General features: G+C 33.2%; 3 protein-coding genes across 6 annotated transcripts; 2 read left to right on the forward strand and 1 right to left on the reverse strand.

Annotated features, from left to right (window-relative positions):
• The first annotated feature begins 1,068 nt into the window (after positions 1-1,068).
• Positions 1,069-3,963, forward strand: LOC125845535 (F-box/FBD/LRR-repeat protein At1g13570-like). Of its 4 annotated transcripts, none has more exons than XM_049525068.1 (5): positions 1,069-1,196; positions 2,310-2,364; positions 2,440-3,161; positions 3,256-3,429; positions 3,530-3,963. In XM_049525068.1, the coding sequence occupies exons 2-5, from the start codon at positions 2,331-2,333 to the stop codon at positions 3,854-3,856; spliced, it is 1,257 nt and encodes a 418-aa protein (XP_049381025.1). In that variant the 5' UTR covers positions 1,069-1,196; positions 2,310-2,330; the 3' UTR covers positions 3,857-3,963. The 4 variants fall into 4 exon arrangements, with proteins under 4 accessions (XP_049381025.1, XP_049381026.1, XP_049381023.1 ...); XM_049525069.1 differs by having other exon boundaries at positions 3,256-3,411; XM_049525066.1 differs by having other exon boundaries at positions 2,310-3,161.
• Positions 3,964-6,928: 2,965 nt separating this feature from the next.
• Positions 6,929-9,912, forward strand: LOC125846096 (PHD finger protein MALE MEIOCYTE DEATH 1-like). Its single transcript, XM_049525547.1, has 3 exons — positions 6,929-7,193; positions 7,434-7,515; positions 8,958-9,912. The coding sequence occupies exons 1-3, from the start codon at positions 6,929-6,931 to the stop codon at positions 9,910-9,912; spliced, it is 1,302 nt and encodes a 433-aa protein (XP_049381504.1).
• LOC125844967 (auxin-responsive protein SAUR21-like) lies at positions 7,593-8,051 on the reverse strand. Its single transcript, XM_049524333.1, has one exon. The coding sequence runs from the start codon at positions 7,949-7,951 to the stop codon at positions 7,679-7,681; it is 273 nt and encodes a 90-aa protein (XP_049380290.1). The 5' UTR covers positions 7,952-8,051; the 3' UTR covers positions 7,593-7,678.
• Positions 9,913-12,800: the final 2,888 nt, after the last annotated feature.

The raw sequence follows: 12,800 nt of genomic DNA on the forward strand, positions 1-12,800 counted from the left end.
AGATGTCTGAATGACTAAAAAGTTCAACAGTGTCCTTTTTTAAGGCCGCTCTTTATATTTTGTATCCTGCAAAGGTAGGAGTAAGGTTTGTGTACATAGTATTCTCTCCGAACCTTGAGTGAGAGTACATGTATGTTGTTGTTTCATATACATTTGTATATATAGTTGCTTGCGTTACAAGCGGTGGGGAAAAAGAAGTAAAAGTGAAATGATTAGAGAACTTTTTGAGCGTTTGTTGAGGAGAGGTAAAGGTTAACCTAAGAAGTATTGAAATGACATGATGCAACTTCAACTCACCAAGAACATGATCCTTGATAGGAGGGTGCAAAGGTTGAGGATTATAGGCGTCTTTTATTCCTTTCATCGAGTTCAATATTATGGATTTCTTTCCCTTATTTTTAGATTTATATTTTTATATGTTGTTTCGCTTTGATATCTAATTATTTTGTAGTTGTTTTTGTTTATTGCTATTGTCTATTTTTCATTATTTGTTTAGTTGAGGATTTTTCAAAAATAGTTTCTCTATCTTTTCAAAGGTAGGGGTAATGACTGCGTTTACTATACGCTGAGGCCACCCGTGCGATTACACTAGCACCTTGTTTGGATGGTTGTTACCCGCTGTATTGTATTGTATTGTTAGTTTAAATACAATGTTTGTTTTGAAAGGTACTTAAATTCTATTGCATTGTATCATTTAAATCCATCATTAGGTAACAACGAAAAGACTCAATTTGTGTAAAGATCGATTTGGTGTGAACGTGTCGTTATCTTATTTTTTTCTTCTTATTTTATCTTTACTTATTATTTAATAATTTTATTTTATCATTCAGATTATGAAAATCTCTGACATTATGTAACGATAGAGAATGATACAATCTATCCAAACGCTATACTCATTAAAACAATATGATACATTACAACACAATACAATACGATACATTACGAAACAATACATACCAAACAAAGTGTAGGTGTGTTTTTGTTTGAACTTAAAAATTGGGGTTGTTTTATGCATATATAAAACATGAGGACCATTTTAGTGTTTTTTTCTTTCTTTTCTCCAAAAAAAAAAACACACTATAATTCACTCTTATGGCTTTTTCGCCAAATCCTCTCTCCAACTGTGGGGGTGATGAACAAACCCTAGATTGAAATTGAAGATTTGAAGAATCCAAACATTCAAAGCACTTTAAAGGGTATTGAAATCTACTACTAGTTTTCTTTTTTTTTTTTGAAAAAAATCATTGCTTTCCCTTTTGAGGTTCTTTAGGATTAGGAAATGTTAATAGTAGTAAAGCTACTAATTTGATGTTTTAAATCTAGCAAAAACTGATTTTTATGCTGTATTTATTTCTGAAATTGAGCAAATTTTGTAACTTGATAAACCTAGATGAAGCAAATTGATAAGGGTATTTGATATACTAGATAATCCTAGTTCTTGGTGAACTCAAAATGTAATTCTCTCTATTTCTTTTGGTTTGATGTTGCAATTGTAGTATGCTAGGGTTTGCTAATTCTAATTTGATGTTTTCAAACTTGCAAAAATCTGGTGAAACCAGCTTCTTAAGCGTATTTTATGATATAAAATGATGAGTGTAAGTTTGAAAAGATGAAAACACACCTAATGTATCCTTTTTGTGAGTGTCATACCTGAAGTATTAGGTGTGCATGTTTCTTACCTCAAATATCACCAAATATTTATCGAAACACGCCTCAATTATGAGTTGTTCTTTTTTCTACTTGAAAGAAGGTGATATTTGCGGTAGGAAAAGGGAACAACTATAGTTGAGGTGTGTTTTGATAGATAGTTGACGATAGTTCATGTTGAAAAAGTGAACACTTGATCGTGCAGGTAGGAAACTTGCAAAAATGTGATACCTTTAGGTGTGTTTTTTGACTATTAAATCTTAAAATGACCATAATTTATTGTTTGTATGATGGTTGATGGTAACTTAGACGTAGCAAACAGATTTGGAATCCACAAATGTATATTATGAAGTATTGATAGGAAGTGCTCTGGCTTTAAGAATGATATTAGTGGATAGTAAGCAATGTTTCATATCCACTATGGGTGTGTGAAGTGCTTTTTTTTTTCCTACTAACTTTTTGTGTATTTTTGAAGAATCTGCATCAAATATCCTCACCGTTATCATATCCATTCTATTTCGATATGGGTATATCAAGACAAATTAATTATATCTGTCCATATAACAGTGATATTAATAGGAGATGATTGACTGATTTCAAGATTTTGTCAGCTTGCCCATATGATTTGGAGATGCCTTCGTAATATTGCTTATTTTCTACAGCTTCTTGGTGATTATTGTTATATGATGCCTCCTAAGGGAAGAGAACATTGTCAAGGTTTACCTCCTGACATCCTTAGCGACCTTCATGATAATGTTATCGATGTCATTCTGATGTGTTTGCCTTGTAAAGATGCTGTGAGGACAAGTGTCTTATCAAGGAAATGGAAGTATCACTGGTGTAGACTTGCAAAGTGGAAGTTTGATGAATCTCTTTGGAACACACAAAAGGATAAGCTTTACCCTACAGTTAAATTTAGAAAGACAGTCTACCAGCTTTTGACCCATCATGAAGGACCCATTACTAAGTTTAAGCTCGACATTACGTACCTGAAAGAATGTCCTAAGATTGACAACTTCTTATATTTCCTGTCTAGGAAAGACATTCAACATCTTGTTCTTCACCTTCCACAGAAAAAAGATGAACTGTACAAATTGCCTTCTTCAATTTTCATATGTTCGCAGCTGAGGCATTTAAATATTCATTATTGCTCAATACATCATCATCCATCGGCCTGTGAAGGATTTGATAGGTTAGTCAGCCTGGAACTATGTAGAGTCATGATTTCTTCTGAATTGCTTGGACATTTAATATCTCATTGCCCGTTGCTTGAGAAGTTGGTGCTGAAAATCGCGAAAACATTAAACGTAACTGAAATTAATGCCCCAATGTTGAGATCCTTTGAGTTCACAGGCAGTGTAAGTTCTATCCGTTTAAAGAATGTCCCTCTTCTGGCAAAAGTATCTCTGATATGTGAAAATTCTTCTATGGAGGCAGAGAAGTTTGATTATGCAAAGTTTTTCCTGTCTTGTTCTGCTCTTGAGCACCTCTTCTTGAACTTCCGTTATAGCCAGGTAGATGTTGCTTCATGACTTCATTGTTTGTACTTTCACATATGGAACTTCTTTTCGGATAAGTCATGTTGAACTTTGGTATATTTTTTCCTAGTTCTTTGCAGATGAAGCACCAACAAGGCTTCCCTTTTATCTGAACCGTGTCAAACATCTTCACTTGTCTCATGTTGAGCTGAAGGAATCATATACTTGCTCATGTGCCCTCTGCTTGATACGAAGCTTCCCACATTTAGAATATCTCAAAATTGAGGTTTTTAATACACGGCTGGTATTCTTTTCTTTCTCTCTTTCGTTCCTTTTTACTGTTTTTTCTTCATACTTATTAGATCCTCAATAATCTGATAATTGACTTCTCGTTATCTTTTTAGGTTTACAATGAAGCTGATAGTGGTATTCAAGAATCCCTTGATCTCGAACGTTTCTCAGATGTCACATTTAATCACCTCAGGGAAGTTGAGATAATAAGCTTTAGAGGAACAACGCTTGAGATGCAGCTTATCAAGATTTTGTTAGCCAAGTCTCCAGTATTGGTGAAAATGTACATCGATCCAGCAATTCTTATTGACACAGGATCAGAAATTCTTGCTGAGCTAGTAAATTTTCAGCGTGCTTCACCCGAAGCTGAAATAGACGTTGAATATTATGGAAAGTTAGAACTGAATAGGGTAGAAACAAATGTCGATGGAGTTGTTTAACACTGTTTTTTCCCTTGTCGTAGTAAGGTAAAGAGACGTGCGAAAACCTGTTTTGGAACATTTAGCATTTCTGGAAGGATGCTTTGATTAGTTTGTTCTGTAATAACCTATTCATTACATTTTGCTCATAAATGATTTATCGAATGTGATACACAGGAAGTACTTTTCAACACTAATTTTTTTTATGTGGTGATGTCCGGGCACCTTCCCGACGTAGTGAATTCTATCCTTCTTGTGGTAGGGGTAAAGTTTGCGTAAACTCTACCCTCCTCAAACCCTATATGTGGGTGATTACATTGGGTTTGTTGTTGTTGCTGAGTCTTTATAGTTTGTCCATTACATAGCACATATGCAACATTCTTTTTCCACAAAATTTCACATTAGAAGTTGAAAAATAAAGGAGCTGTCTAAGGTATAGAGGTATTCCAAATACTATTTCTTTGAAAAAAATTGTGTGGGCTCTGTTCTAAGCGGATAATATCACATCATGTTAATAATATCTATGGGCTGACTTAATTCGATAAATAGACAATATCATAATTCATAGCTGATAGTTCGGTTTGATGAGTATGGAAATGATAGAGGGTAGTTCTTGTGTTGCGTCTCATGAGGAATCGAGAAACAAGTGTAGCAGAGTGATGATGTTCAGATCTAAAATTTGAAGTTTATTATATGTATTATTCAATGAATTCTGTAACACAGAGAGAATCTCAATCAAAATCATGGAGTTTTTTTTTTTTTAACGATAACTCTAGGTTCCAAATGTAAAAATTAAGTGGATGATCAATTTTTGAGTGAATAATTAAAGTTTAGTCATAATTTTTCAGTTGATCAAACTCGAGGAATGATCTATAGAGTTCAAACTTTCACAATTTAACTACACATTTACTGAATAACATAATTCTCTTTACTATTACCTTCAACATTTGTGCAAGAACGTTCAAATATCCTTTTTCAACTTCGACTTCAAATATTATTTTTTACGAACTTCAATCAAATCATGTCCAAATGCCTACTAAGCACGTCGAAAATGTTGAACTTGCCTGAAATGTTTTTGAGCTGCTAAATTAGCAGAAATTGCTTCATCATTCTCCTTCTCATCTTTAATTAATTTGGAACTTTCACTATCATCACATAAAACATTAAAAAGGGTTTTTAGAACAAAGCTAATAATTAGAATTAAAGAAAAAATAGCTACAATGTCTAGTAAATTCATAATTTTTGTATGAAGAAATAATTAGAAGTGAATTTATTATATATAGAGGGAATTTAAGGTGGTGATTTTTTAGTTGAAAAATAGTGGGACCTATGGTCTTGAAATAAAATTACAAGTAGAATATCTAGTCATTTTGTCTTTTTGTTTTCCTTTTTTGGAAGAATATAAAATTTTTAGCCGACTTTATTCACCCCTTATGTCTGAAGAATTTACTTGGAAATTATTATTTTAGATAATTGAATTTTTTTTAATGATAAGTAGCGCATAGTTTAAAACTCGATAAATAATCGATTATCACATAAATATCAAGTTTGTGACATGATTTGAACTAGTGACGATGTGCGCCTAACTTTAGTACACATTATGCATTGTGCTTAAAGGTTAATAGTGTATGGTTTAAAATTTGATGAATCATAAATTCGCCCCTATATATATACACATCCATCAGCTCTATTTAAATACTAAATTTTGTCGTCTACAAAATTTTAACCTATGATTTGCGCCTAATTTAAGGACAAATTATGCAGTATGTTCGAGGGCTAGTAACGGATATTTCAAAACTCGATAGATAATAGATCAATCATAAACATTATATTTTCACTTAAATATTACTATACTTTTGCTTACTATGCATGATTTAATTTTGATACATATCATGTGTTGCATTCTTAATAGTGACCGAAGTACCGGGACAATTTACTATTGAAAATTAAATTACAGAATAAGATGATAGTGAAATCTATGAATGAACTAAGTTTGTTTAATTATTATAAAAGGTACAATAATGATGAAAATGATAAATGAATTAAAGGTAAAATATGTGGAGGAAATTAGTGACAATCCAACTAGAAAAGTTTGGTAACATACACTAAAAAGGAATTAAATAATTGTATTTTTAATATTATCCATTATAGTTCTCTTTTAAGTGATGTTATTGTATAAGTTCTTTTCTGTACCACTAGTAAGTACATGTACATTCATGATATATATATTTTTTGATAATCGTAGTGTTCAAACAAAGTCAAGTGTATCATAATTAATTTTATAATATACATGTCATTTTTCACCAATAATAAATATAAATAATTTTATCTATCACGATTAAAATATCTATGAAAAAAAATTAACTTAGTCATGGCAGAACCCAAAACTTTATGGGTGATTTATAAGGACACCTTGAATTTTTAACTCTGTTTATCATATGGATAAAACTTTAAGTTTAACAAATTTTAGACCCTAACAATTTTTTACTTTTAACCTTAGTAGAAGTATAGATTGCGTATAGGTTGATTGAATTCGTTTCTACAGAAACGAAAAATAACTTCCTTAGTAGAAATATAGATTGCGTCCTCCCTATCATTTTCACCCCCAATCCAGCATAGAATCTCCCATCCCCACACCCCTACCCCGACCCACCTTCTCATGTATTTATTTAGATTCTATATAAATATTTTATGCTTACATTAAATAAACATCTTTTTTCTTCATATCGAACACCCCTAAAGCTAAATTGAAATTTCATTTTATTCCACGTAAGCAAAGAATTACTCCATTAATCTGTTTCGAGTCTCCACTTCCTAAAAGTCAAACTCTTTGACTGAAAAACAAATCAACGGCCACAAATGCCTCAAATCTCTCATCAGTCATTACCACCGTCCATTTCTCATTTCAAATTTCAAAATTCCTATAAAGCCCAAAGGGTATTCTCGTCATTCCACATTCTCTTGCCGCGAAAAAACTGAAACTTCAACCGTTTGAAAAGCTTCTTCTTCTTCTTCAGTAACAAACTCCAACTTCCTAAAATCTGTTAAAAATTTCTGAAAATTTTTCAATTTTTTTTGAAGAGCTAAATAAAAATGAAGAAGGGAGTATCGAATTTCTATGAGTTTCATAGTTTTCTTGATCCAGGATGTCCGATTACGCCAATGGGTCCATTTCGTGATAATATTCGGTATTTTCTTCAGGAATGTGCTGAGGTTGAGGAGTATACAGTTGAAGGAATGCCAATTTGGTGTACGTTTTTGATTCATAAGAGTAAAGGTGTGCTGATTCCTCTTTACACCATTGAAGAGAATGTGAAGAGCTCTGTTAGAACTTTCTGTGATCACTGTCGATGTGCTGGTAAGTGTTGAATTTGAATACCCTTTTGGTTGTTTTTATCGATTTTTGAAGTTGGGTTTTGGACATTTAGTGGTTCTATTGAGTTTTTGGGGTTAATGAGTTTTGGGGATTTGTCGGTTCTTTTGAGATTTTTGAGTTTTGGGGTTTATGGGTTTTGAGAATTCAATGGTTCTTTTGAGTTTTGGGGTTTATGGGATTTGGGAATTTTTTTGGTTCGTTTGAGTTTTGGGGTTTNTGCAGGTATAGAGAGTCAGTTTCTGATAGACCCTTGGTTCAACAAAAGCAAGTTGTGCAAAATAAGGCTATATCCATTTAACAGGAGGTTGATCAATTTAACTCAACTTTACAAACAAACAAAAAACCCTGTTTACTACTTCTATACAAAATGGTTAAGGAAAAACAAGGAATTCTTTCTGTCTTTCTCATTTCTAATCCTATTCCTTTACAAAATTTCATGGGCAACAGAATTTGCGCCATGTTACTACTCATAATTTTCTCAATCGGGAAGTAAGATCAATGAACACGTCTTCCTTGCAAGGTTTTGTGAGACCACCCATTGGATGATCAAAGCCAAACTCTTCTTCAGCTTGAGCTAAAAAGTCTTGAAATAAAGGCTGGCTCAGGTATGATATTGGCACGACAAACCTCTTCTTCTGGCTCTCTCCTACATATACTGCACAATGCCCTTTTGGAACACCTGTTGAAGATCTCCTTAGGATTCGATTAGCTTGAATAAATGGAGTCACTTTGATACCCATTATCTCAAGAGATATGTATTTCTAAATGATGAAGTATAAACAACAAGAACTTTGAGTATTACACAAAAAATGAAAAGTCTTTTGAATGCCAGGATACTTGTGTTTTGCTGAAATGTTTGGGTATTATATATATATAAGTCTATGACAAGTTTCATATCTTAATGTTTGGTGGTTAAGAGCAATTGGTGGCCACTGGTGAAGCCTCAGAGACAATGGCACATGAACTTTCACATGGTTTTGCTTACTCTGTTACTGTCAAAGTATTCAACACCATAAATTTGTTGAAGAGCAACACTAGCTAGGCCCTACTACTTCTCATGATTTGAAACAGAAGAAGAAACTCTTAAATTTACATCCACAAGAAAGGATGAAGTTTCGGAATTGGTTCAGGACCACCTTATTTAGAGGTTAGGTGACAGAGAATGACCAGATAAGGATAGCAACAGAAATACCACGAGAGAAACAAAGATAACATGATGCGAAATATCACATGGCATTGCCTTCTAAATCTTTGACAAGCACTTATGATCCATGGCATTTTGACTAGGCATAGAATTTTAAGAAACAAATTTGAAACTTATGATCCAAAACAAGCCATAAATATTTATGTGACGGTGCCAAGAGTTCATCGGGCTAAAAAGGACTCACTAAATCATTAACTAATCACTAACTAATACTAAAAGAACCGTCTTTTCTGTATATTTTCCCACTTCTCGTCCCAAAAGGAGAAGTTTAAAGTAAAATTATTTCTAACTATAACAATCCGTCCTTTTCCATAAACATACCAAAAGGGAACCACACAAACTAGGACAGAGGAAGTGTAAATAAAAAAAATCCCTAAAATTTCAACAAAATACAGATAAAAAGATCACTAAAAAATTTCAACAGATACTCTCTCGGTTTCAATTTATTTATCTTACTTATCTTTTTAGTACGTTTAAAACAATACACCTTTCCTTTCTCGACAACTCTTTAAATCTAGATTTGGAAGTTGTGGGATGAGTAGGCAAGAGGCGCGGGATGCTGCTCGTCTCCACATTGGCGATACAGGATTGATTGACTATGTGCTGAAATCAACGAACAATGTGATTATTGGAGTCTATGTAGTTCGACGTGCAGTGAACCGAGCCACGAGGGTGTTGGAGTACACGATTCAGGAACTTCGGAATTGTGATCAGCCTGAACAAGAAAAGCTCCCCGAGCCATTTCAGGACTATGCTGTTAATCCTGGAGCTGATGCGTACACTGATGTTTTATGCTTGTATAATAATCTTCTTCTGAGCTTCGCGGAATCTGATGAGTTAAGCCTGGCTGTTAGGATAGTATCAGACAGCAAGCAATTTTTGAAGGAATGGCCATTTCGTGATGATCCAGATGACAGCTTGTTGAGGTTCATTTGTTGCATTTTGCCAAATTCTAATGGTTTGGAAGCTGTATTTTCAAAGGGATATCCCCCAGGAGAGGTGGTTGAAGTTCCGCTACACTCAACAATTGGTGATCTAAAGATAGCAGTTGAGTCTGCAATGAGGGACACTTACTGCATTATAGACAATTTGATGATAACAGATATTGCAGGGATGGAGCAACTGGAAGATTATGAAGTGCTCTTTGGCATCGTCCAGTCTGGCTCAGAACTTTGGGTGAGGGGTTTCGGGTTGGATTTGGACAGTGAGTTGAAAAATGAAGGAGGGTCTGATAACTGGACAGTGAACTGTAGGTGTGGTGCTCGGGATGATGATGGTGAAAGGATGGTTTCATGTGATATATGTGAGATATGGCAGCATACTCGCTGCTGTGGCATCGAAGATTCTGAGGTTGTGCCACCATTGTTTGTCTGTGAGGCTTGCTGCACTTCACTTGCACCACCAAGAGCACAGAACAGCTTTGAGTTTGCTCATTATGGGACTGCTGCAGCACTAGTGCCTTGTGCTTCTCACTTTGGCATGGACCTGATATACTGAACTGTTAGGGGAAGATCACTGAGGTCAAGATTTGTATAGACATCAAAGTATAATCAATCGTAGTCATATACTTGTGCAGTTTCTTTGTGATTCTTTTCTCTTGTTACACGTGTAAGTTGTAACTCGATTCTTTCAAAGACAAACACAATAATCAATGATGATCCATACATTCTGCGCGTCTCCCTGCTTCTTTACACTTTTATTTCAGAACTTATTGTCCATTTATCTGTTTGATAGAAAGAATGAATGAAGAAGAGGCTTATTGTCCATTGCAAATCTGGTTATGAATGATGGATGGCCTATATGCTGATGAATCTCGTACACACTCTGTTTCAATCTGTTTGTTTTGCTTTCTTTTTTAGTTTTGTTCCAAAACGAATGCATCTTTTCTTAAACTCCATGCAAAGTTAAGATCAAAGAAACAAATTGAAATGAAAGTAGTATCTTTTTATCTTTTCGATTCGAATGATTCTTTTACTGTTTAAATGACATTCTTATTTGCACTAGTCTCCTCTACATTCTTAACATTAGCAGTTGAAAACTTAAAACTTGCAAGATACATAAAATGGCAAAATGTTAAGATGTTTGGCACAAAATCTCAAAGCTTCATGCATACATAAAGGTAAAAGGATTGACCTTATTTGATATGACAATTGTATTGACATTATTAGATTTAATTGTTCAAACAATATTTAATTCATTTTACATTCAACAATTAAGTTGATAGAATAGGCTCAATCATTCAGCACTTTAAGCTTGCATTCCCTCCTTCAGATTTAGTGTAACTAATTGCACATCAATTCTAATATTATTTGTATTATTTTAAAACTAGCAAACTGAAAACAAATAATATTTTACTTAGACCCGCAACTTTTTCTTTTACATATCAACAAATAATACCAAAAAAAAAAATCATCAAAATAAGGTGAAACACCATAAAAATAATCAGAAGAAAAGATAATTATTTTTTTGAATTGGATTTGTCTCGTAAAAAAAAAAAAACAAATAACATTATTTACTTTTTTAAATCTATGTCCAAACACCTACTTAAAAGATACGAAAGTCATTTTAGGAATGTTGAAATTGTAAATGAACTTTGCATATTTAAAATCACATCTCGAATGAAAAAATTGTAAGAATAATATTTCGCATCTACTTTACTCGTTACGTTCTTTCTTTCCCTTATTTGTTTTAAGTAGCTTATAAGTTGAAGGATATATAAAAGTCATAATATGACCTTAGTATAGAATACGTGTGTCTCTGAGATTTCAGGTATAAATTGGGGGGTACTTATGCATTTTCCCAACAATAAATCATGTGTTATATTACAAGTGGAAAGGCCTAAAGAAAAAGTTACATTACAATCAAACGATCAATCATAATGTCATATTTTTGTAATTTTTTTGCCATTTAAAAAAAATATATTTACTGCCTTAATTACACCATAAATGTTGAAGTAAATTCCACATAACCTTTAAGACAAAAGGCCAAATAACCACTTAATATCACATATAATACTAATTAAATTGGTTTGTATTTAAATCCAGTTAGGAGTCTTTTTTTACTTTTGCATTTGTCTCCTCCATGTCTTGTTTTTCATCCAAACTCTCAAATTTTCTTATTAGTCTTTCCTCGTCTTCATAATTTATAATTAAAAAGGATAAGACACAAGTATACACCTAGACTATGACCGAAATTTCAGAGACACACCTTAACTAAACTAAGGTTCTATTACCCCCTGAACTTATTTTTTTGTAATTTTGTACACCTTTTGTCTTACGTGACACACTTCGTGACTCCACACAATTGAGGCGCATGAGAGATATTTGGATGCCACGTAAGCCAAAAAGGTGCACAAAATTACAAAAAAAAATGGGTTCAGGGGGTAATAGGACCTTAGTTTAGTTAAGGTGTCTCTGGGATTTCGTTCATAGTCTAGAGGGGTACTTGTACATTTTCCCTAATTAAAATGATGGATAATTATACTGTAAATTGATTTTTGTGCTACTTCATTCTTTGTGTGTGTGTAAAATGTTTAATCTCTAAAATTTACACTACTAATTAATTCTTGTACCTTAGTTTAGTTAAGGTGTGTTTCTAGGATTTCGTTTATAGTCTAGGGGGTACTTGAACATTTTCCCTAATTAAAATGATGGATAATTATACTGCCAATTAATTTTTGTGCTACTTCATTCTTTTTGTGTGTGTAAAATGTTTAATCTCTAAAAATTACACTACTAATTAATTCTTGTACTTTTTTTTATGACAAAGGAAACCCCCGCGTATGCAATAGCTCGCAAACCACATAGGAGAGGTAACTCATACTAGGCAAGTCCGGTGGGACGAGCTCAACCCAGAAGGCAAACCCCTTTGCTTTCGCTGGCAAGGGGTTTCGAACTTGAGACCTCCAAACATGAAAGTCCCAAGCCCAAACAACTGGGCCATCCGAAGGGTTAATTCTTATACCTCTTCCTATTTCATTTTTTCTAAAATTTATTCCTTGTTTTTTCCCTCTCGTGTTTTACATTTAATTAGCCTAAATGGTGTACTAAATTAAATAACATTTCAAAGTATAACCATTTGGCAGTAGAAAAATAATAATATATACTCATTATTAGTTATGATATAACACAATTGCTTTATCCTCTTCATTTTTGGGGAGTTTTTTTTGTACCATATTTATTTTTCTTTACGTGAGTGCTTTAGAATTTCCATTTCTCTTTATTATCCTTTTATTTATTTGTTCATGTTTATCTATTACCATTCTTTACGTATTTTTATTAATCATTATTCTCTTCTCAGTGAAAGCAATGATGAGGTGAGTTATTTATTTCTTTTCTTTCAATGTCAGAACTTTGAACATATTTTATAATCATTGTATGATATTA

The sequence above is a fragment of the Solanum stenotomum genome, chromosome 11 (assembly GCF_019186545.1).
Source record: "Solanum stenotomum isolate F172 chromosome 11, ASM1918654v1, whole genome shotgun sequence".
Taxonomy (NCBI): domain Eukaryota; kingdom Viridiplantae; phylum Streptophyta; class Magnoliopsida; order Solanales; family Solanaceae; genus Solanum; species Solanum stenotomum.